We start from the raw sequence: 26171 nt of genomic DNA, 5'->3' as shown, positions 1-26171 counted from the left end.
TGCTCTGAACTCAATATCTTGTTCATTTAAACTCAAAATGTACTCCTTTCTTTAATAATTCATATAAAGGAGCAGCTATTTATGTAAAATTCGATATAAACCGATGGTAATAATTCACCATCCCCATAAACGTCTGGACATCTACCTCACTGGTCGGCCTATTCAAATTCGCAATACTCAACAAATTTTTATACAACGGTTTAACCTCCATTCCATTAATTTTATGACCCAAATATGTCATTTCAGTTACTCCCAACACACTCTTTTCACGACTGGCCTTTAACCCTTTATTTTGAATTCTAATAAACACTTTTCAGCCTATCATCATGTTGTTTGATCGTTATTCCAACAATCAAGACATCATCCATATAATAAAAAACACCTTATAAACCTTGGAAAACAGCGGCCATTGTTTGCAGAAAAATGGGGGCTGACACATTTAACCCAAACGGTAACCGAAAAAGTAAACAATCCCTTAAAAGTCGTAATCGTTTTTGCCATCGGTAATTGCAAATATGAGCACGAAAAATCAATCCTGGATTCCACCTTTCAAACTGGCGAAAATTTCTTCTATTCACGGTAATGGGTATTTCACCTCTACAACCCAAGGATTCAATGTCAACCTAAAATCCGCGCACAACCTCAACTTACCATTAGCCTTCCTCACAGGCACCAACGGAGTTGTTAATTCACTGTAACCAATTGGACAAATAATTCCCTCTTGCACCCAGTTATCCAACTCTTTTTCTATTTCCGTTCTCCATTCAAATGAACTCTTCGCACCGGACAATATAGCGGTATAAAGCCTTCCGAGATCAACTTCATAATCCACTAAACATCCTAATTTCTCCTCAGAAATTTTACTATAATTATTCATTAAAATTGCCGGGGCACTTTGCCAATTCTCCAAATTCGGCAATTGTTCCTTACCTTCCCCTACATTACTCTCCTCTTCCTCTTTTTTCCTTACTATTTTCGCCGGGAAATTTCGTAACACAGGTATATCCTTCTCTTCATTATCCAGTTCCCTGCACACTTCTTGACTAATAATTTCTTCATCTATTTCTCTTCCATTGGTTACTATTTTTATTTCATTATCATTTCCAGTATTAACACACTTCCTAAAAAGTATTTCCTTTTTTACCTATCTATTTCTGTCATTTTCCATAATATTAACACTTTCCGACAACACATTATCCCTTCCCTTTCTTTTTTCAATTGGTACTATCCGCGTTTGAAAACTATTCATTTTTACAAACTCACTCAAAATTACCCGTCATACCGTTTCCAATGATTTCATTCTTTATATCACACAATTTTTGATTTTCCATTTCAGTATTTTGAACTTCAACCATATCATCTCGTTTGATTCCATTTGAAAAATACCCCAATAATTATTTACTGGACCAATCTTAACAATCCATTCCCATCCCATAATCGTCTCCACTTTTTTTAACAACAATCCACAAATTAAAATAATCAACTATATCATTTATCACAAACGGTATTTTAATTTTTCTAAAAACCTTTATTTCCGATCACTATATCACCTCCTCCTCAATATACTCTCTTCTGGCCAATATTGACAATAATTTTCATAACTTACAATCGATATTGCAGCACCTGTATCCAACAACATAGATATTTCTCTACTTCCTACAACTATTTCTACACGAGGACATTAATCCTTCTCACTTTTGCCCTCTAATTTTAAAATCGGAATTCTATAAAATTGCGTGTTATTTTATAACCATTAAGAACGCTCAATGATTTAATTTGACATTATAATGTAAATATATGATAAATTATATAGTATTTAATTAAATATTAGTCTAACATATGTTTTAGCTTGTATTTTATTATATTTAAACTTTTCGCCATTCCTACAATTTTGACCATATTATAAACGTTTTAGTTTTATATTGTACCTTTCCATTACAAATTAATTGGATATAGAATTTGACAATATTTATTATAATGTTAAGCATTTTTATTCCTAACAATATTATATTGCATTTTTGCGCAGAGTGATTGCCAATTGGTGTTATTATTTTTTTTATCTAAGGAGCATGTAAATAAAGAATTTATAAAAAAATACTCATTTAAAAAGGCTAGACTTTAAAGGGACATATATTGATTATATAACAGAATAAAAACAAAGATTATGAAAATTTGATTCCTTGCGCCAATGGTAATTCACTGCCATAGTTAATCGTACACGTCCCTTTTCTCATGTATTGTTGCCAAGAATCGCTTCCAGATTCTCGACCACCACCAGTGTGCTTCTCACCACCTTTTAATATTATAATGGAATATATTAAGTAATAAAAAGTCAGAATAAATTGTCTAATATTCGAAATAAATTCTGCGATAAAAAAAAAGGTTATTCTAAAGAAATTCATCTATTTATTATTAATAATTAAAATTAATAAAATGCAGCAATCAATATTTGACAAAATATATATTATATTAATTTTTGAAAGCTTATTAGCAGGAGACATGTATGATTTATTTGCTCTATTAAAACAAAAGAGGTGAAGAAATTAAATTATATTTTCACGTTTTATCAAAGATAGGTTCGACTTTAAAGTGGATATGTTCCACATAATATAAAATTATATTTGTTATTAAATCGGGCGAGGCCTCAAAATTTAAAAAAAATCGGACCAGGCTAAAAAAATGCAATTAAATTTGTAGGGCTCGTGTATATGTCGGAAATTCGGTTGGAATATGTGAGAATTCATGTATCTCAATTTTAAATCAATTATTATAGTTAAATTTTTACGCTAAATAATATCCTTGATAATGAAATTCATAAGCATTAATACATTTTTGAGAAAAACAAAATTTTTTAATTGTTATTCCAGAAAAACTTTTGATATCTGGCATCTGCATTTTTTGATTTGGGGGGGGGGGCAGTGGGAAATATTTTTAAATAAAATTAAATGTGTACAAATTGACTTACCAAAAGCTCCCCCGATCTCGGCTCCACTAGTAGGAATATTTACATTTATTAATCCGCAATCTGAACCGTTTTCGCTATTTTCAATAAAAAAGAATAAAATAATAAATTTTTGGTTTTATAATGTATTTTTATGCCTGAATAAAAATAATATGGTATTGGTTATTTTTTAATGTTATTTTTTTTTTTACAATATTAGAGATCTGCAAAACCCGGTCCCTTAAAATTTTAGGTAAAGTTACCCCCCGGCGGTTAAATTTTCTTGTACGAATTTTCCTGCTCTCATATTTTTAATCTATATCCAATTTTTTCTCTATTGTCAATTAAGGCTCTTATATTTTTCTATAGCTATCTATTTCAAAATTTTTATAAATGAATTTTGTTTGATATCAGGATTGGGTATTTGCATAGGCGCCCAACTTCATGGGACAGCGGGGCTCTCATCTACATTGACAAATTTTTATTACCACCTATTAAAAAATGGATGAATTATTATATATCATCCAAAAATGAAACAAAGAGAAAAAAAAATTAATTATTATTAGTACTATAAATGTTACTTCAAAAAAGAAATGCGTTACTCGTTACGTTTGAAAAAAGGAACGTATTACCGTTACTATGTGTAAAAAAGAACGCGTTACTGGCTATTCAAAAAAAGTAAAGCATTACTCGTTACTTAAAAATACTAAATATTATATATAAATCTTCTTTTTATTTATTTTTTCCTCATAGAAAATAAAAATAATATATTATAAGATAAGTTCTTTTTGTAATAATTTTTTAATTTTTAACAACTGATTTTCAACATTTTGACCAAATAACAAGAGCACTTAGTGCTTAACACATCTTTCGCTGTGCCAAACACAAGTTCAACTGTCACAGTGGATGGGAGGGTTGTATTATATTTAATAAATAAAAATTAATTGAGGGAATTTACATAAAATATTTAAATAATCTTTATTTTCAAAAAATCTTATTATATCATTTTCACAGGAATCTTCATTCAGATCCTCATCAAATTTTTACCTTCATTTTGTGGAGAGTTTTGAATTAGGGTGCAATCTACACTTACAAAGTGTATAGTTAGTACCCTTAATTTTTTTTATTTGTTAAAATGGAACCAGGACAGAGTTAAATCATCTTCATAATTACTAGTGACATATATTCTTTATAAAATAAATCATATTATTAGAGAATAAAAATTAACATGCCTTGAATGATTCAAGATTAATTTCATTAACAATCTAGACTGTATAATCGTATCTCTTTTACCAGCAGTGTCTATTCTTAATCGCAAATGTCTTTACATTCCAAAATTTTTACATATATTCCGTTCTTCATCCTTCTTAACAAACAAGAATTTCCTGACTAAAATTCAGGACAAATTTAAAAATTCGTTATAAAAATTTTAAATATTAAATTATCGGTCACTCATCCAATTACCTGTTAAGGGTAGTTTAAACTTGGTTCCATTTAACTTTATCATCTCTTTTATCATCCAGCTCTATAGTCACAGGCTTCCTATTCTCCTTTGAATATTTATTGGATGATACAAGAAATAGATCAATACAGTCTCACACATTCCTTCCCATCAATAATCATCCACAAAACCTTTTCACACCCTTCCAATCATCATATCAAGAATGAAATTATAGTATCCAACTTCTCCAATTAAAAGACAGATTACGTGATCACGAATGGTTATAAGCCCTCCCTAGTCGTACCTTGATAATCTCTTACCAGATGAAAAATGAATCGCCATTGGTTTAAGCCTAGAGTGTGACATCACCTAGCTCAAATGTAATACTCCATAGATTCGAAAGACAGACAGGGCCCTCATTATTTCCAACATAAACATAAACTTATTAACAAGCCAAATCAAAGAAAATTTAAAATACAAAATGCCCATTTTATATTTACCCTAATAGTAATCTCCATAACCGCCACTTTGTACCAAAAACTTAAAAATTTTTTAAAACCCTAGGCCTCAATATCGGACATTTCACAAAAGAGGCTAGGAAATTGGTTTTTATCAGACAAATTATTTAACTCGAAAAATTCCGACGACATAACTACGGCTCCTTTTTGGGAACACAAATAATCGATATTTTTAATTAAACAAAAATGTAATAATTATAAAAATGAAGAACTTTGGTGACTGATCTGAATTAAAAACTCGGCTTAAATTATTTATAAAATAAAAATATAATAAAAAAATTTTTTCATATTTTTTAAGAAAAACTTTAAAGTAACGAGTAACATTTTCAGTTGCCATTATTCAAAAAAAAAAGATGGTTCCTTTCCCTCAAAAAAGTAACGCTTTTTCTTTCATCGACGTTACTTACAACAAATTATAATATTACTAGTTGATAACCCATCAAGAATGACGGGAATAAAAAAATCATGAACTATTACAGGAAAAAATTTTTTGAGAACATTCAGTGAATTTTTTAAAATTTGGAAGTAAATTCCATTAAATAAGGAGATTGAAAGTATTTCTTTTTTCCATTATCTATATAAAAATAGCTTGTAGTAATTGAGGTATCGTTAATAGCCTGGATAACCTGATCAAATGCATGTCGCTGTAAAACATTTAGATTGGCTAACATTACCATTGCGACATCTGCTTCTATTATTGGGTCATATAAATTAGATTGAGTGATAGGGTCAGGAGATGGAAGATTAAAATCGTTGTAACCCAGGACAATCTACACAGGTTATAAGTATGGAGGATACTCCTGTGGTAGCAAAGGGTATGACATTTTTTTGTTGTCCTCTAAGATAGTGTAGTAAAGTATTATAAAGATATGTCGTCTTACCTGATCCACCAGGAGCATCTATATAGAAAAATCTGGTAGTAATTAAGGTATCGGCAATAGCCAGGATAACCTGATCAAAAGCCGCTGTAAAACATTAACTCCTTTACATAAAGATTTTATGAAAAATATACGTTCACTATCGCAAAATATGGTAGTAAAAATTTTTTTTATCTCAACCACAATATGGGAACTTTGCAAATAGAAAATACCTATTTATCAATATCTTCCCATGCCAGAAAATTAACCTTCCTCACTAATCCTAAGTACTTATTATAAATTAGATTTAACAAATAAATTTAAATTATATTTAGCCAATTGAAAAATAAACATTTATCTCATATTACCAGCCCAAAATATGCCAGTATAAAAATTTTATCTCAAACAATATTTGAACTCTGGAAATGACATACAATACTCAATATCTACCTATATTTTTAAATATTCTGTATCTTAAGAATCTCAAATAAATAAATAAAATTTGCTTAGTTAATCATGCTGGGGCCTTTGGCAGATATACTATTATGTCCTGTTGTAATCATTTCGTTATTAATATCAACATGTGAAATGCAGATTGAGTATGGGTCATGAGACTTTAAAATTATTTTCTGATAACCAGAGGTAAGCTCAAACATGATTTAAATCTTGTGCCAACCTGATGGTGATTTATTCTGTAATAAAATCTATAAAAATTAAAACATCTTTTTAATTACTGTCTCCTATATTTTGGGGCCTTTGGAAGATGTACAGGTATGTCCTGTTGTAATCATTTTGTTACGATTTTTTTAATTAAAATAAAAAATGGTTGATTTTAAAATTAAATAATATAAATAACTATAAACCAATAAAATAAGAGCTTAATAAGCCAATAAAAATAAAGATTAATAAGCCAATAAAAATAAAATTGCATAACAATAACATATATAAGAAAGATTATATTACAAAATTTAATGAGTGGGAAAAACGTTTGCCTTTAAAACGTTAAGTCATGGGTTCGAATCCCGTTATATACAAAAAATTTTATAAAAATTTAACATTAGAGAGATAAGTCTCCATCGATTTATTTAACATTAGGACGATAGTAAAATTGATAGGGAAAATAAAAATTAACATTAAGAAGATAGGAAAGTTGATAAGAAAAATAAAAATTAACATTAAGGATATACGAAAACGTTCATTTCTTGATTACGGTGATTATATATATAGATTTGTATATTGCTATGCTCCTTCGCTTTTCATCTCTGGCTGGTCCCCCATAAAAAATTAATTAATTATTATATCTTATCTAAAAATGAAACAGAGAGAAAAAAATTAAATATTATATAATTTTTGTATTGCCATGTTCCTTTGTCTCTCCTCTCTGACACAGTCCGCATAAAAAAATCTTAATTTATTGTTATATTACATAGATTTAAAAAAAAATATTTAATAAAGACTAACTATAAAATGGGGAATAAAATAAATGGGTGAAAAAAAGTGTCAAAATTTTTCCTCGATATTAGGAAAATTTTGTTTACTTTTTCCCCAAATTTAAAGCAATAATATATGGCTTTTCTCAAAAGCACGTGATAATTGATATTTTCTCACTTTTTAATTTTTTTTATGAATTTTCTTTTCTAAAAAAACAAGATGATTACTTTACTCACCATCTCAAATAAAACATTATTTTTTTTATATTATTTTTTCTCTTCAGGCTCATTTCTTGATTACGGTGATTATATATATAGATTTATATATTGCTATGCTCCTTCGCTTTTCATCTCTGGCTGGTCCCCCATAAAAAAATTAATTAATTATTATATCTTATCTAAAAATGAAACAAAGAGAAAAAAATTAAATATTATATAATTTTTGTATTGCCATGTTCCTTTGTCTCTCCTCTCTGACACAGTCCCCATAAAAAAATCTTAATTTATTATTATATTACATAGATTTCAAAAAAATATTTAATAAAGACTAACTATAAAATGGGAATAAAATAAATGGGTGAAAAAAAGTGTCAAAATTTTTCCTCGATATTAGGAAAATTTTGTTTACTTTTTCCCCAAATTTAAAGCAATAATATATGGCTTTTCTCAAAAGCACGTGATAATTGATATTTTCTCACTTTTTAATTTTTTTTATGAATTTTCTTTTCTTAAAAAACAAGATGATTACTTTACTCACCATCTCAAATAAAACATTATTTTTTTTATATTATATTTTTCTCTTCAGGCATATAGTGATAAAATATTTTTATAAAATTAAACTCTATAAATATAATTCTTTTAAAAACGACCTCGATTAAAGCAAATAAATTTAATAAATAATGTTGTCGATCGGCTAAAACCCAATCCAGTTAATTGCTTTTATATGCGAATTGGGTTTATATGTTAACGATCGGCTAAAACCCAATTTAATTGCTTTTATATGAGAATTGGGTTTATATTATGTAATAAATAATGTTTATGATAAGTTAAAACCCAATTCGTTGCACTATATGCGAGCTGGGTCTGTGGTCGCTAGTCTTTACAATATCAGATTTTTTAATTATTTTCAAAATTACCTTTCTTTAGCTAATTTTTTAGTGGTAAAAAAAAGCCAAAACTTTGAGGGGCTCTTCAAATTGCTCGAACCCCTGTGCCCCCTCTAGTGACGCTACTGAGCTGGGTTTTATTTGTTAATCAGCCATGTCTTGAAACGCAAGTGGATTTTTTATTTTTTAGAAGAATATAATTTTTGACTTAAGGCTCGATTTAGCTGTGCACAGCACAATACCGATTCCGGGAGTTTTCAAAGAACATAAATCAATATACAGATGCTTGGTAACCAAATGGAAAACTAAATGTTACTTAAATTATTTAATATAAAAGTGTTGCTTAGAGAGAATTCGTGATGATTTGAGTGGATAAATTTGAATGTAAATCAAGTAATGTTTTCTGTGAATTTATTCGCATTTCAGTAATATCAAAATCATATTTTAAATATATATATCTGAATTCACATAATAACATGTCACTATATCACTGGATCATAAATAATATATCACTAATACATGACTGTTTAATTCAAAAACATATCTTCTTTATATATCACTTTTATTTGTACTATTACCGTTTTCCAGCTATTGACCGTTAAAGATATGGCGCCAAAAAATATAAGGTTTAAAATTTGATTTCCGAAATAAATAATAAAGATAAAGCATAATTTGAGGCATCATTAGGAAGAGAAAAAAATTTAAATAAATCAATATAAAAATAATAAATCATTTTAAGTTAAACGTAAATAAAATTTTAAAAAATGTTTTTTATTCAAGATTGAAGTTAAATGATAAAATAATAAAAATGTAAATTGTAACACGATAAAATATAAATAAAACTAAAATGTTTTAAATCATCCCATGAGGCATAAAACTAAAATATATTTATTTATATATAACAAAAAGAATTAAAATGTATTAAAATAGTTTAAATAAGTTATATCATATTTTTACAAAGTTACAATAGCAAAATTATAAAAAAAATGCAAAAGGTGCTTTCGAACAAAATAGTAACACATTGTGAATTCCTCGTTTATAAAATTCTAAGTGAAATAAGACAAGATGATAGTTTCGATATGTTTTGGAGTCAAGTTAATTTAAAGGCAAATGAATAAAGCGACAGAAAAAACACCTTTAACGAAGAAGGTTCGAATTTGTACCATCATTTCTACCCAGTTAATGAATATTAAAGACAAACTTATTATGATGCTTTAAATCACACAATTGCAAGTATAAAAATCGTTAAAACTAACCAGTAATGGATCATTTAATTAGTAATTTGCGCCAAAAACTTGATGAAATCATGTTTCAGTATTTTATGAAGATGATTTTGAAATGAATAGTCTAATTCTTAATAAAGATTTGCTTTTGGACTATTTAAAGTTAGAAAAATTTTCGTCATAACCATATTAAAAGAACTAGGTAAAAATATTATTTCGATTTTTTCAAAGTAAATTTATTAAATGTTATAAATAATTCCCGTAAGTGTTTGTTCTGCAGAACGATCGTTTTCAGGAATAACCCGTATTAAATCTTATCAACTTTCTACGATGAAACAGGAATCACCAAATCATACCGCAATTTTAATTGTGGATAAATAAGCAAAAAAAACTTGGTATAATGTGATAATGAAATTTTTATAAATAGAAAGGAAATAAGAAGAAACACATTTTACCTTAAATAATATAAATTTATTATATTTTATCATTCACAAAATATAATTTAATTATTTTATATTATAAAAAACTCTAAGGGAAATAAAAAATAAAATTTTATACAAAATTAAAATTACAAAGCTTTTTTGCTATTTTTTTAATAATTAATTAAAATTTAATTTTTTCCAAGTTTTGAGGATATCTAAAAAATTCGATCCCCTTAGACATTTTTATACTGTATATTTGTAATTGGATCATATCATAAAAGACTAATTTTTTGTGAATTTACTATATTATTTTAGTTAGACAGCCCTTAAAATGCAAAGAAATATTTATTTTCAAATAGTATAAATCAAGATCAAAATATTAGCTTGAAATTCAAAAAAATATATCATGCTAATTTTTATTTTATTATATTGCATATAAGGTATTTTATTAACAAAGTTTTAAAATATTATAATATAATGGATTACCCGATCCATTGGAACAGATTTTTAAGGTTTTTAGTAAAGAGGCTGCTAGATAACCCTTGCTTTACTTTGTTGTTATAAATAATTCCTTCCGCTAAATTCTGTTTTTGTGAAATAATTTAAAATAGGGGATTAAAAGTTATATATTTCTTTCTCTATATATTATTTCTTTTCCATCCTTCCTTCCTATATCCATAACAAAAGTAAAAACTACAGATAGTTTAAATGAAGGAAAATATTTGGTATATACATTTATTTTGATGACGTAAAGAATGGGTACAAATGTTTCTTTCTGCACTAATTCACAATCCGGGTTTAGTCCCGAGATAATTGTAGGTTCGACGAAAAACCCCGGCAATTCTTTCATAACCTTTAGTTTCACATTAGTAAATATTATTAATGGTAATTAAAAATATAAATATTTAATGAAAAATCGCATAGCCAAGTTTTAAGGTAACAAATAAGAAAAGGATTACATGTTATATGAGCCTAATTTTAAAGTTTATTATTTACTCGACCACCATACTCCACATGACCTCCGGCTTGTTTAATGGCCTCAATCGCTTGCTCGTATAATTGGACTGACTTTTCGCAATGCAATGGACTGTACAAAACGTTAGCGCCGATTGAAACATCGAGATAATCTTCAGCACTTCGACCAACTCTCTTTGAAATTTGAGTATAAGCTGATACGAGTCTTTTTAATGTTTGGTCATAAACATCGGAATGGATGAATAATCTTCTAACTGTGGTACATCTCTGGCCTGAAGTTCCAACGCCTGCAAATAAAATGGAGGGAACAGCTAGTTCAAGATCCGCATCTTCTAATACTGTTTATTACAAATAGTTTGTTACCAAGAGATATGGGATTTATGAAAAATTATTTATATTTGTTAAAATCATGCCATTGGGATAAGTCGGTAAATAGCCCCTTTTAAAATTATTCATGGCAACATTTATGGCCCACTTTTTTTAAATATAATCTTAACCCTAACTTTATGTGTTTTTGATGAAATCAAGCAATGATATAAAAATTTTATTTGTAAACGAATTGAATTATAAAATTTAGCATTATACTTTTAAAGCGAAACTTAAATAACTATTATCTTAGTTTTTTCAGTATTTAATATCTAGTCCAAGCTTCCTTTCTATATGAACCTTGTTAGCTAGATTCTGTGGATTCTCGATCGATTCAAAAATAAGGTATAAATCATCAGCGAAGGCCAATTATTAGTATCCCCAGTGATTCTATCTCTTTCTTCCCCTATCTTTATGGTTTATATTATGCTATTTAAAAAGTGGTTAAAGAAAAATGGCGATACACACTCCTGCTTTAAACCAAACTCTAGTTTTGTTAATGGGGCATATAAATGTATGTCACCTTTAGAACTTGATTTAAATGTAATAGTGAATATTTTTATAAAATATCAAATAAGAACATTTTACCTTTAAAAATATTAACATTCATTATATCATATCATTCACAAAAAAAATATATTTTATATTATCAAGTCACTTATTAAGTAAAATAAAAAATGAGAATTTTATAAAATTAAAATTATAAGTTTTTTTTACAATTATTTAACATTTGTTTAAGTTTTTTTTAAGTTTTGAATGTATCTTCAAAAAAAATTCAGTCCCCATAGACATTTTTATAAATCGCCGCCTCTGTCTAGTTGTTTAGATCCAAGATTTCGAAAATTAAAGTCAAAATATAAGATAAAGAAAAATTGCATATCGTCGGAATTTATTATTAAAAATCTCATATGATTTGATAAGACTGGAAAAAACATTGTATAACAAGTCCAAATATTCCACTAAGTGACTTAAAACGAGAATGCCATATTTTTTTCAAAATGCTATTAAAGGATTGTTTTAAATTATTGAAAAGAAAAGAGGATCGAAATTCCAATACCAAAAAAAATTCCGTGTTCCAACAGCAACTAGCATACCTAATAAAGATTATTTTTTCTAGTTGGATTGACCTTAACTCAGGATCATCTTTATTTGGAAAATTTGGGTAAAATTATTATTAAACTATAAATTACAATTTTGAATTTATAATTTTGTCTTATTTAGCTTATTTTTAAATTTAATTAGCAACAAATTTTATATTGGTGTACCCCCGTCATCCAAGAAAAAAGGCTAAAAGGCGACGCGCCTCCTGCCGTCGATTTCATTTTTAAAACCCTCATCAACCGCTGATAGTTTTGTCGATGCACTTGCACGTTAGGTTTTCTAAATATATACGTAGGAATTTGACACCAAATACTGATGAGATCAGTGAAAAATTAGAATCACAAAGAAGATGCATTCTATATCGAAATATTTCTAAAGAATAAATTTATGTATTTATCTATATTTTCACTGTGTAAATTTTTATAATATTGGACCATATTTTATAATCGATAATTCTTATAAATTTTTATATATCGTTATTGAGATATGAAACTAATGGGGATTCAGAATCTCTCAATTTTAAAAAAATTACTGATGGAAATTTTTAAATTTAAAATGAATTTGATAGGGGATTAATTTTGGCATGTATAAATTACCAACATTGTGAATTACAGACAATTTCCCCGAGAACTTTTGAAGTATTCCTATTTTATATTTACACAAATCAAGTAAGCAATCTTATGATTTTTAAAATGTTTTGTTATTTGAGAAAATTTTAAAAAAGATGTAATTATATCTAGATTAGTTTATTTTAATTATTATATGGTTGTTTTTGTAATCCACCATCGTGAAAATCGAAATTATTATAATACTTTCACCGACACATTTCTTATCCTATTTTCTAACCCCAATTCAAATTTAACAACAAACAATGAGATCGAATTGGTGAAACCTGGCTAATTTTATATCATAACAATAATCTCTTATCTATCATGGTAAATCCAAGCTACAAAGGATCCGTTTAATAAAATTATGTTTTCAGGTGAAATAATAAATAATAAAGTTAAAAAATTGAATGATGGATAGCAGGATCATTTAATTTAGGATAGAATCATAGTAAAACATTCAAAAGTCAGTAGAGAGAATATTTTCATCTTTTGGAATGTACTAAACTTGTTTAAAAAAAATTAGTTTTCTTTTAAACATTAAATTCAAATACCAATGATTATGATTGTTAATCTATTATTTTTAATAGTGATTCAAAATCGCTCGATTTGAGCCAATTTATAAAAACGTCTAACTCAGTATTTTATCATGCAATTTTGAAGACTGCTAATAGATGGCACAAAAGTTTAGACATCTATTTAAATCTCGATTAGGCAATACTGGTTAAAATATTGAGTTAGCTATTTTTAAAAATCGATGAAGCGATTTTGTATCACTAATTATTAAGATGATTTTTTAATAGAAATGAATTATTTTTTATGGTAAAGAAAAACAAATAGTACTACATTAACAACGTATAAAAAATTACAAAAATGTTAGGTTTAATAGTAGTTTTTATCATTAGAATAATAAATAATTTCTCACTACATTAAGATTAAAAGTATACAATTAACAACTATTTTATATATTGTGTCAAAAATTGAAGGAATTAAAATCAAAATAAATTAAGTAAATTTTTTTTATCTAATAAGTAATAATTATTACTACAATTAAATATTTTTATATAAAAAATTTTATCAAAAATATCGATGGTTAAATTCCTTTTTTGGCCAACCTTAGTGTATCTCCACATGTCAACATATTACGATCAAATCCGATAGTTTAAATTTCAAAATCCCCCTGAATAAATGATTTAAAAAAGAGATTCCGAATCTATGTGAATTTCATATCCCAATACGACATTTACATATTAAATTATCAAAAAATTCATATCATTGTATAAAATAAACTCAGCTAGTACCATTTTTCGCCGTTTTAACCGATTACAAAAATGGCAAAATCGAGTTTTCCGCCAAAACCTATCTTCACCTCGGGTTTAAGTCGGTTATATACATTTAATATTTTACAACATAATTTTTGTGAGTAAATTTATATTTATAAATTATAATATTTGATAATTTTACAGGCTATGGTATATTAGAAATTGTCAATTTTTTATAGTGCCTAGCCCTAATAAATATAAAAATTTAGATGTTTAATAATGACTACGATTTGTCCCACTTCAGATACTTCCTGCTTAAGCACCTGCTCTAATTTTTGACATATGTAAATGTCTATTAATAGTTTTATGATTTTTAGATAATCTAATGCCAATAGTAAAAATTTCATTGCGCTTTATAATATTATAATTATAGTACATATAAGTTTATTTACATAATCTGAACGCACAAAACCATTATAGAATGCTTATACAAAAAATATAGAATACCTTTTAAACGCAACATGAAGGAAAAAAGTCGAGACTGTCTCTAACACTCTTAATATTTATAATGAGATTGTAATAAAAAATATAAATAACGAAATTAAAATACCTATTATGGCATTATTCCCGCCTAATTCTAAGATCGTTTTTCCAAATCTTTCTTGAACAGCTAAGCCTACCTTCTTGCCACTGTTTGTACTGCCAGTGAAGGAAACGAGTGACAATTTTTCATCTTGGGCTATAGCATAACTTTAAAAAAAATCAGGTATTTTATTATAGGGAAATTACATTTATGACTTTATTTAATGATTCATTGTTTAAATATTCTTCAAAAAGATCTAAATATATAGATAAATCGTCTAAAAATAGATCTAGATACAGATACATCGCCTAAAAACGTATCTAGATACAGACATATTTTTAAAAATGCGTCTAGATACAAATACAAATTTGCATAATGCTTTATTTAGGATTCTATTGTTAAAATTCAAATTTCGAAGTGAATTAAAAAAATTATTGAGCTGATATCACATCTACATACAAGATTTTAATAATTCATATACAAAATATATAATTAAATTATTATAAATAATTATTAGGCTTTAATAATAAAGCATTCTCAGAATTTTTACCATTAAGACATCCCCGTTTATCTGACATTGTAATCATTACATATATTAAAATCCCGACACTCATTTTAAAAAAAAAATTTCAAAATTTGATGATTGTCAACTTTGTATCAATATTTAATTTATATCTAAGGGGTACACAAAAAATCTAATATAAAGTTAATTGATTTCTTTTCAGAGATTGTCTAGTAATCTTGATCTAAAAATTATGATATATATTTTTTAAATTAATATAAATAAATTACAATATATAATTTACCGTGCGTAAAATAAAATTTGTCTGGATTGTTTTTGTGAAATAAACTCGGACAAACTATTAATGATTTTAATTCAAATATTATTGCTAATACAAAAAACGTAAAATATAATATCTAAATATATCTAAAAATAGATACAGATACCTCTAAAATAGTAACTAGATATAGATATTTTTATAAAAGTATATATCAAGATACAGATTCCACATCTAGATACTGTAACAGCTCTGATGACTATAACTGCAACAACTCACCCTATATCGGCTCCTCCAGAGACCAAACCACAAATTTGAGGAGGAAGATTATTTTTTTCGAGAATCTTAGATATAATCTTTATGGTGGCTATCGACACTAAATTAGTAGTTGGGGATCCTTTCCAAACCATCGAGTTACCACAGACTAAGGCTATAGCGGCATTCCAACCATATACTGCCATAGGAAAATTGAAGGCCGATATTATTCCAATACAACCCAGTGGGTTCCATGTTTCTAGTATTGTATGATTGGGTCCTTTGTGATAATTTTTAAATATATATATATTTAAGGGATGTATATTAAAAGTCGATGAGGCTTATAGTATTTTTAGAAAAAATTCGGCCTGTAAAAATAAAATATTTTGCAATAAAATCTTTTTGCCAGGCCTGTACTAATGCATAATATAAATGTATATAGTATATTATAAAAATTTATACAAAAAATAGAATAAAGTCATTCCTCAAACCTTATAAATAGCTCCTTTTCAATTTAAAAATAAAGTTATGTATAAATTAGGGAACTGGAACAAAATTGAAAAGCAAAAATATGAAAATTGTCATTTGTTATATTTAGAAATGATTTGTTTTTATTTATAGAATCCTGTAAGCCCAAATATTTTAATTTTTTTTAGGCCCAAGCCCTGCACGAATTTTTTATTTATATTTAGGCTGAGTTCAGCCTGTGATTTTTGATTCAAAAATATATATTAAATGCATTTTTATAAAGTATTTTCTTATTTTATTTTTCAGATTTTATTTATGCCCGAGTCTGACCCATTTTTGTTTTTAAATATTAGTCCCGAGTCTGGCACAAAATTTATTAAACAGTTTAGGACCGATTAGGATTTCGGGTCGACTCGCTATTTTATCAGTCAATCTATTTTTAGGAAAAAATAATGATACCTATGTTTTACGAAATAGTAGGATATTCATACCCAGCCCGATTTTCTCCCCTCGCCTTCAAACAATCAAATTATATTCTAGGTGACAAGACATTTAACTAGAGTCGTCAAAGACGTTATCAACCTGGTAGGAGTCGTCAATACAGGTAGACCACGTCAGCCTATACGACGTGATCTGCTTGAGAGGTGTCACTAGCCCGGAAGATATTGCCAGCCCGGTAGATGTTGTCCTCCCGGTATCCAATGACAGCTTGATAGGTGACGAAACCGAAGTTAGGTGTCGTCAGTCCGATAGGCGTAGCTGAGCAGTGTCATGAAAGGAATGAAATTAAAATTTTCAGGGGAATGCGTTTTTTGCTAATTTTGATTTGGTTTTTAATTTTCATAAGGTAAAATAGAGTTCTGAAAGTAACGGCGTTATTCGCTTGAGGAAAGAATGCCATTCGTTGTAACGTAGTAAGTTAATTTTTAAAAATATGGAAATTATTTAATTATATGATATATATTTTTTAAATTTTATAAAAAATGTAAGGCCGTTTCTAAGCAAAACACTTTTTCAAAGCGATTTTAGAGGCATTTTTCAGGTATTTTTTTAAAAAATTTTTTAAGTAAATTTAAAATAAATATTAATAGATGATAGGGAAATGGAAATTTTGCTCATAGATGGCACAGTCTATGCATGTATTAGCCAAGTCTAGGCTTGTTAAATATTAAATTTTCGATCTAAAATACATTCGGAAGAATTTAGCGGTAATAATATTTGCAGATTTGAAAGTACTGCTTGATTAATCGAGAATATCCATTTAAGTTATAAAAGTATCCAAGAGGGGGGTAAAGATAATTTATTTTAAAATATTTTGTGACAGGCCCTATATTAATATGCGATTCGAGGTAAACAAATATTAAATTCTAAATGCTCTGCTTTTAACTTAACAATGATATATACTTTATGAAATTCGTCATCTACATCTCAGAGTTGTTAAACGCTACTTTTAAAAGTAGCGCGCTACCGCTATCGCCATTTGTCAAAAAAAGTAGCTCGCTATTACTTTTTATAAAAAAAATTTACAAACAAATTTTTTATTTTTTGCTTATAATGTTATGGTATAGTAAATATAAAAATCAACATTTATAAATATTAAAATATAGTTAGTTTTGATTATAAAAAAATTTATTAATAAAAATAAATATTTATGGTAATTTGTTGCATTTTAATAATAAAATCATATCAATATTATCATTCCCAAGTCTAGAGCGACGATCAAAAAGTATAAGTTTTGCCTAAATAATCTCTCGACACTAGCACTTGAGGGTAAGGGCGTATTTAATCTTATACACATATTTTTAATATAAGATAGATTATCAATAATTTTATTTGCAAGTACATCGTATGTCTGGCATCCTATTATCATTTGAGGGCTAATGCCACAGATCTTCTTTTTAAGGTTGTAGAGTCTAGTCAATGGCCTGTGATTCCCAAATAAGCTCAAAAATATTTAATCAGATCAATTTATAAATATAAATAAGTTTTTACCTTCTGTTATGTGTTCAACTATCTCCCGTGGTACATATATATGATATCTCTGATAACTCTACTATTAGATCATCTTTCATCATTTTAAAGTTATGTTATTTTATTCATTAGTGTCTGGCGCCATTAAATTGTTATACCAGGGGGATAGAGTTTTAATCATCATGGTAAATGATGGATTATCAACTAAGGACATTGGTTGAACTGTATAAATTATAAAATCAACAATAACTTTATCAGCCAATTTCTGAGAAATATTGTCATTTGCATTATTAATTAATTTGGTTTGAATTGAATTAGTTTTTTTGGATGTAGAGTGGCCTATACCAAAATTATTTAGATGTTTCTCCATTTCCTTAAAACCATGAACAGTCTTATAAAATAAATATTATTAGAATGTAAAAATTACAATTTACCTTTATTAGGTGTTTCTTGAGGTTATAGTTACTGGATTGATTTGGGGAAATATTTTTTTTTACATTTTAAACAAATAAATTTGAAACCAGTTTTGGTTATATATTTATTTTAAAAAAAATTCAAATCTAGGGAATGAGAAATTTGTATTATAGCTATTAAGAACATTTTCTTCCCTTGGTATCTTCCATGTCAATAATATCATTATCTGAATCACTTTCAACGATTTGGATATCCATAGGCGATGACATTTTAAATTATTAACACGTGATTTAGGTTTATAATACAAATGAAAATATAAATTACAATATTGAAATTATATTTTATCAAAATTAAATAATAAATAATAAAAATTATAATTAATTATGATATTATATTTAAATTTTCATGTTTATACTTACCTTCATAATATTTTTTAAAAGTAGCGAAGTAGTGGCTACTTAGCTACTTTCAAAAAAAGTAGCGCGATAAAAAATTAAATAATTACAAAAAAAGTAGCCGCTATTAGCTATAGCTACCAAAAAAGTTAACGCGCTACTTTAACAACTGCTACATCTACCCTAATTTCCTTAAGTTCCAATATAATGCTTTCAGGTATTCTCATAGTCCCAATTAAATCATTGCCATTTTTTTTAAATTTTTACTTTAGTTTTGAAGTGAAAAATTTCAAATGATTTGATGGGAAATTTTAAAATGGTAGATAAATATAACGTCAAGGAAAATTTGAAATCGATATTAATTCATAAAAAAAATTAGTAGCATATTTATTTCTGCTGTGAAAATCATAAATTAATGCAAATTGGAATATATATGCGATAAGAAGTTAGAATGATTATTATAAAATATAATTAATAATCATAAAACAGTATATTTTTTTAAAAAGATTAGGCTGCCATCTAAATCTTCTGGCTTGGGGGGGGGGGGTGCAGATGCGTACGTGCCTGAATCAAGGTATGATTTTTATATTATCATTTCTTTTATAAAGAAGATATGTCAATAATTTTATTTCTTCAGAAGATCATTTAGCGAATAATGCGTTACTTTTTCATGAGCAACGGTAAGGTGATCCTTATTCAAACGTGACGAGTTTTTTTGAAGTAACGTTTATAGCACTAGCTAAAATCTGATTTTTAATTTTGAATAATTAGCAAAAAACAAAAAAATTATCTTTGAAGTAAGGCAATTTCTTTATTTTATGAGGCATTGACAATGGATATAACTATCTTATATCAATTATTTAAAAACAACTTCCAATGGAAGTTTGTATTTCAATTATGGATGTAAATTATTTCAATGCGAGAGGGTAAAATCATCAGTAACTTAGGAGGTTTTACAAGCAACTGAATTATAAAATTGAATTTTTTGAACTAAATTGAAGGTATAAATAGAGTATTAAATTTATGCTAATTATTAAAATACCTGTATAGAACAGACACATCTCGTGGATTTTATTACTAATTCTATTTTATTGCTAATTCTAATTTATTCCTTTTATTCATAAGGAGCTATTGGGAGGGGAGGAAGGTAATATGGTCATCGGTAAAGGGCGATGTAAAAGTATCTGTTATAGAAGTTTGATCTCAATATAAAAGGTAGCTAATAAATATTATTTTAGCCTGACTAAATTATTTTGAACTAAATTGAAAATATAAATAAAACATTTTATAAGAATTATTAAAATACCTGATGAATATTATCAAGTTTGATTCATTATAAAAGATAGCTGATGAATATTATTTAAACTTAAACTTTCTAAATAGATAATTTTTATTATTAAAAGTGTGCGAGGGTTATTCAAGTTAAATAACAAAAACTAAGAAGAATTAAAAAGATACACTCAAAAAAGTGGGATATTCGATGGCCATGAGGCCTTTTTTTAAAAAAAGCCAAAAAATAAATAAAAAATGATAGCCTAGTTGCAGCAGTTTTATTTGCGGATAAAAATATTGTAACTGGATTGGCATGGTTAAATCAATTTGATTTAAAAATCATTTTCTTTTACTGTTTGTTTATAAATAATTATCAGTTTTTTTCTTTAAATATTTTTTTTTATCATCCTCATTTTACAATATTTCGCATAGATTCTAATTGATTGCTAAATTTAATAATTAAAATGATTTTGTACTTCCCCGAAGCTTTTCTATTCAGCCTTATCATAAAAAAATAACCATTTGACCTCATCCACAGATGCAGCTGATCTATAACTATTAAGAACTTCTCAAACTTATAAAATGCAGTAGTTCGCATGCTCTTGCGTTCTAACAGAGAATTTAAAGTCCTCATCGGCCTGCGTTTCATCTTGCAGTTCGGAATTCGATATCCTGGGTCGCAATTAGTCTGGCTCAATTAAAAGAGTGAATGTCATTCTTTCAAAATTGACCCCCCCCTTCCCCACCTTTCTATCATTGATCGTAAAAGGCCCGATAATGCTACTCTAAATAAGTTGGAAACTCTTAAAATTTCCCCGGAAATATTTTTACCCCAAATATAAATATTGATTATCTAACGTGACATTTTTTTATTTTTTGCTTTTTTCACGTTTATATTTTTAAAAAAATTAAATTTCTCTTTTATAATGGAATATCCAGTTTTTGAAGGGTAAACCACATATACAGGAAGATACTAGAAGTGTATACATTATTTTCTTTTTAATATTTACCGAGTAAATAATTTTTTAATGGTAATTTTGGTTTTAGTTAATAATAATTAATAATGATTTATTAAAATAATCCTGGAAGACTTGACATCTTCAATCATTTTCCATGCTAATATAATATCTGAAGATATAAAAGTTCTCCCATTATTTTAAAAAAAACTGAGCTGTATTTAGTCTTTAAATTTGCATAAATTTTAGATCAAAGGATTTTAACAGTCAGTAAATATTACTCAGAGTTGTTAAAGGATAGAATCAAAAGATCGCCGATCCTGGATTCTATCCTAAATTTGTCATCCCGGATTTATTCCTGACTTAAATTAAGGATCGTGATCGAGATCATTTTTTTGAATATTCGATCCCGATCCTTTTGAAAATTAATTTTTTACTTAAAAAGCAATAAATAAAAATATTAATTTTTAAAAAAATATCTATCAACATCATATTTTATCAACTTCCATTCCACCATATTTTATATTTCCTAGTTTTAATAATGTCCTCCATTATAGATTTAGAAGAATACATCATCTATTGATGTATTATAAATTAATTATCATTTCTTAATATAGATTTCTTTCACTGTATGATAACATATTGGCAGCAATAATTCGCCCAAAAATTAAGCTAAAAGGCCTTATATTAATTTGGCACAAAATCTGTTGGTAAAAGAAAAGTTAATTGCCCATTTGGAAAATATGCAGGATCAACCACATATAGATGCTTCAAATGAATGTATGGATGAAATAGATACTTTTTTGGGAAAAATTCTTCACAAAATGCTAGTTCCCTTAATAAATTTTTTTATTCAAATGATGATTCAATGAATATTTTTAATATTTATGTTAATTTTAAAAATATATTTATTGAATATAATACCTTTGCCATCAAGCGCTCTAGGAGCGCTTGTTTGGTAAAGCTATACATGTGCTTAATGAAAGACTTTGATGATTAAATGATAATAACTTTGAAAAATTTTTATTATTAAAGGCTAATTTTAATTATAAATAAATATATTCTCATTGTTATAATTATATTATATTATTCAATTACACTAAATTTATACCATACTTAATTTATTTTTATATTAGTTAATTTTACATCGATCTAAAATTTCCTTCAGAAATTTAAATAAGAAGAGGATCATGATCGCGATCCTTTTTTAAAAAAAAGGTCGATCCTGGATTTCGATCCTCTTTTTTGAAATGATCGTGATGGGATTCGTTCTTTTTAAAAGGATCGATTAACAAGTCTGATATTTCTTTATTATCAATAAAAGATCCATGCCATTATTGACTAGATCATTAAATTTAACAGATAAGTGACTAGCGTCTGTCAATTTCTATTTTTATAAAGTAGTCACTTACCGATTATTATTATACCCAAGGATTTATTTAATTTTAATGAAAAAGATTTAAAATAACAAAGATTGAAAACACATTATTTCTATAATGAATTATATTTAAATCAATCAAAACTTGACTTTCATTCGAAATTTTTTTAATAAAAAGGAGAAAATCAAGCGAATGTTTTGTGTAAGTTAACGTTTAAAAAATAAGCGTTAGGTAAAACAATTTTAATTGTTTAGCTTAAAAAATTTTGATATAAACTATGAAGAAATTGATTTGAAAAAGGACCAACACCAACTTTACAAAACTTGAAAAAGAAATCAAAATTTTTCATGGCTTTAACAATCGCAACTTCAGACTTGGGATTTTAAAGAATATTTTATCGATTATTAAATATATCTCAATGAAAAAAAATTATTAAAAAGTTCAAAATCTAACCATTTTAGTTCTTAAGAATTTTACTCAAAAACAAAAAAGTATTCTGCTCATTTATAAATCTTAATATTTTGTATGGTTTTGAAAATAAAAATAAATTTCTTTAGTAGTAAACTTCACGTTTCGTCACTGATATATATTAACATAAAAAATCTATATGCCGAAAAAAAAAGGATGATAATCAAAACAATTAGAAACTAGCATGAATTTAAGATTTCACCTAAGTGCAGATGAATTGCGCATAGTTTTAGACTAAAACTTAGAATGTCCAACTGTATTTCCTTTCACTTGCAATTTGTGTAAACTGCAGTCGATGAATGATTACCATCGTCCCCACTGCAAATTCGAAGAAGAGCATCCGACTATAGTTGCCAGGTCGAAGTTTTCAAATTGTAAAATAAATTTATCCAAAATTTGTTTTAGAGGGAGAAATTTAATGAAATTGCCATTCTGGCTTCCCCCATTTACTATAATTTTTACTTTATCCGTATCTAACAAAATCAATTGTTTTATAATATTTTTCTAAATAGGAATATTTTATTCTTATGTTTAAATTTCTACATCTCTGCAATTTAATTTTATACAAAAACAAACGATCTTTATTTTCCGACTGTTTCTTAAAAATATTATTTTATCAATTAAAAACGCTAAAATGCTGAAAATTTTAATGTGGGAGAAATTTTGAAATTGCAGGAGAGATTTAATATTGCGTATGGAACGTGTTGACTAAAAAAAATTGTGGGAGTAACCCGCTGATGGGGGAAGACCTGACAACCCTGTATCCGAAATACAAAAATTAATAAATTAAATAAGATTCTTAATTAAGTAATTACGGCTCAACTCAGCAGGTGGCAAAAGACAGAGAACTAATTTCATCATCAAAAACATTTTTGAAAAAATTTTAAATTGTAGATCGTAACATTAAGGAATGTAGAATAATATTATATTATTTATTGATTTTAAAATTTCCTTTTATAAAAATTGTTGGTAAATTATATTATATATTCCAAATTATTTTTGTTTCAATATTAAATATCAATTTGTTATAGTAAAGTCCATCAAAAATGGGAGATCCCAGTTGCTTTTATCTTAAGCAACAAATATCCATAGCTATATGCAAATCTAACCTGATCTTGATTCACAGTTCAATGCTGGCAGACCTAAGAGATAATAAAAGTTTTTATTTTGAAGTTTTTTTTAATCTTTCTTTACAAAAATTTTTTTTAGTTTGTTTTAAAAATTTTTTATTGTTCCTTTTTTAAATTAATTTTATTATATTTAGTATTCACCATAAAAATAATTTATCATAATTTTTTTTATTTAAACGGTTTCAATTTAGAAATAAATTGCTAATATTTCTTTTTAATATGAATAAGTGGAAAACCTTTAAAATTAACTTCAGTGAATGATAAAAAAAATATACCAATATTATCTCATGAGAAAATATATTGCTTGCTCTTATGGCATATATGTCAGGAAATCTAATTGTTAGTAAATAAAATTTTTTATGAAGTAAAATTGTATCAATTGAAGCAGATGTTCTAATTGAAATTTGCAATGGGAGTTTTACCTGCTATGTAATACCTTTTCCCTATAATTTTCCATTTACTTATTATATTATATATTTTTGTCAGTATGGGCACTAAGTGAGGGGGGGGGAGGGAATACAGGGGCTCAAGCTTCCTGAAAAAGAAGATCCCCCTCAAAATTTTGAATTTTTTTTATACCATTAAAAAAAAGGTAATTTTGGATAATGTTAGCTTAAAAAAAGAAAAGTAATTTTGAAAATAATTTTAAAAAAATTTTTTGAGCCCCTTGAGATTGTAAAGGCTGATTTTTGTATATATATTTATATATCAAATATTTTTTTATAAAAGCGAATTAAATTATAAGATTTAAATAAAAAATTAATTATACATCTTTTCATAATGGAAATACAACAGTTAAGTTAAAAATTCTTTCCTATAAAGTTGAAAAAATGGTAAACCTTATAAATAATCAGCTGATTATTTTTTATTTTTTAAAATTTAATCAATAAAAAATGATTAAATTTATTAGTTATGTTAAAATAATAAATAAGAAGATATATATGTATATAAAGTTATAATATATAAAAATATAATATATAAAAATATATTATATTACTTTCTGATGGAATTATTTTTCCATTGAGCATGCGGCTAAGGCCAACTGCATAATCACAAATATCAATAAATTCTTGAACCTCACCTAAACTTTCAGTTTTTATTTTTCCCATTTCTAAGGTTATCTAATTAAGTATATTATACCAAACTTTTCTTTAAAAATTTACAAGATTTCCTAAGTAATCTTTTTTTAAACGTAAGGCATTACCTATTTGTCTAATTATATCACCACGAATTGGAGCTGGTAACTTTAAGATATAACAATTGAAAATAATTCCGTAAATATAATTAAACCTTACTCCATATTTTTCCAGCATTATAACATGAATCAACAATTTGATTATAATCATCAATTGTGGTCTTTCAAAATAATTATTATTCCATATATAAATTTAAACTTTACTTCAATAGTACTCGCAATTGGTTTGCCATTGAATGGACAAAAAGATATGACTTTCTGTACCATATAAATATATATTATAATATAACATATATACCTGACCATGAGCAAGCCATTTACCACTAAATCCGCCATAATTTTCCTCCTTTATATCTAAATCACTTAGCCAGCTATATTTAGGATCATTTATAAGCATTGAAGAAAAATATCTTTGAAAATGTTTTCTATATTTAAAAATAATTTTCATCAGCTGTTAAATCACGTAAGAGTAAGACGTAACTTTGTATAATTCGCCACGAATTTGCGTATGAATGAAGCGTTTCTGACCCGCGTAGGTAGGTAAAAATTAAATAAACTGGGTAATGATAATGCACGGTAAGCGTGCACTATTTTTTTCATGTTTTTCATATATTAACAAGCACGCCAAAATACGTCATATATTTATTTTTTTGTAAAAG

The 26171-nt window shown here is 26.7% G+C and overlaps 1 protein-coding gene and 1 long non-coding RNA gene across 3 annotated transcripts; both read right to left on the bottom strand.

Moving 5' to 3' along the window:
* Positions 1–1888: 1888 nt before the first annotated feature.
* On the bottom strand, positions 1889–26131 carry LOC135925130 (alpha-aminoadipic semialdehyde dehydrogenase-like). Of its 2 annotated transcripts, XM_065460324.1 has the most exons (13): positions 25994–26131; positions 25811–25937; positions 25717–25770; positions 25613–25673; positions 25481–25561; positions 25315–25438; positions 15889–16144; positions 14858–14997; positions 10935–11251; positions 10672–10791; positions 10425–10522; positions 2966–3039; positions 1890–2293 (listed from the first exon to the last, which is right to left on the bottom strand). In XM_065460324.1, the coding sequence occupies exons 2-13, from the start codon at positions 25846–25848 to the stop codon at positions 2163–2165; spliced, it is 1494 nt and encodes a 497-aa protein (XP_065316396.1). In that variant the 5' UTR covers positions 25849–25937; positions 25994–26131; the 3' UTR covers positions 1890–2162. The 2 variants fall into 2 exon arrangements, with proteins under 2 accessions (XP_065316395.1, XP_065316396.1); XM_065460323.1 differs by lacking the exon at positions 25994–26131 and having other exon boundaries at positions 1889–2293; positions 25608–25673; positions 25811–25987.
* Positions 17085–18860, bottom strand: LOC135923507 (uncharacterized). The gene is made up of 4 exons (XR_010571235.1): positions 18738–18860; positions 18325–18694; positions 18176–18275; positions 17085–17214 (listed from the first exon to the last, which is right to left on the bottom strand). It is a non-coding gene; the product is annotated as an uncharacterized LOC135923507 (long non-coding RNA).
* Positions 26132–26171: the final 40 nt, after the last annotated feature.

The sequence above is a fragment of the Gordionus sp. m RMFG-2023 genome, chromosome 2 (genome assembly GCF_954871325.1).
Source record: "Gordionus sp. m RMFG-2023 chromosome 2, tfGorSpeb1-WG-v2, whole genome shotgun sequence".
Classification (NCBI taxonomy): domain Eukaryota; kingdom Metazoa; phylum Nematomorpha; class Gordioida; order Chordodea; family Parachordodidae; genus Gordionus; species Gordionus sp. m RMFG-2023.
This window is presented reverse-complemented; position numbering and strand designations above follow the sequence as displayed.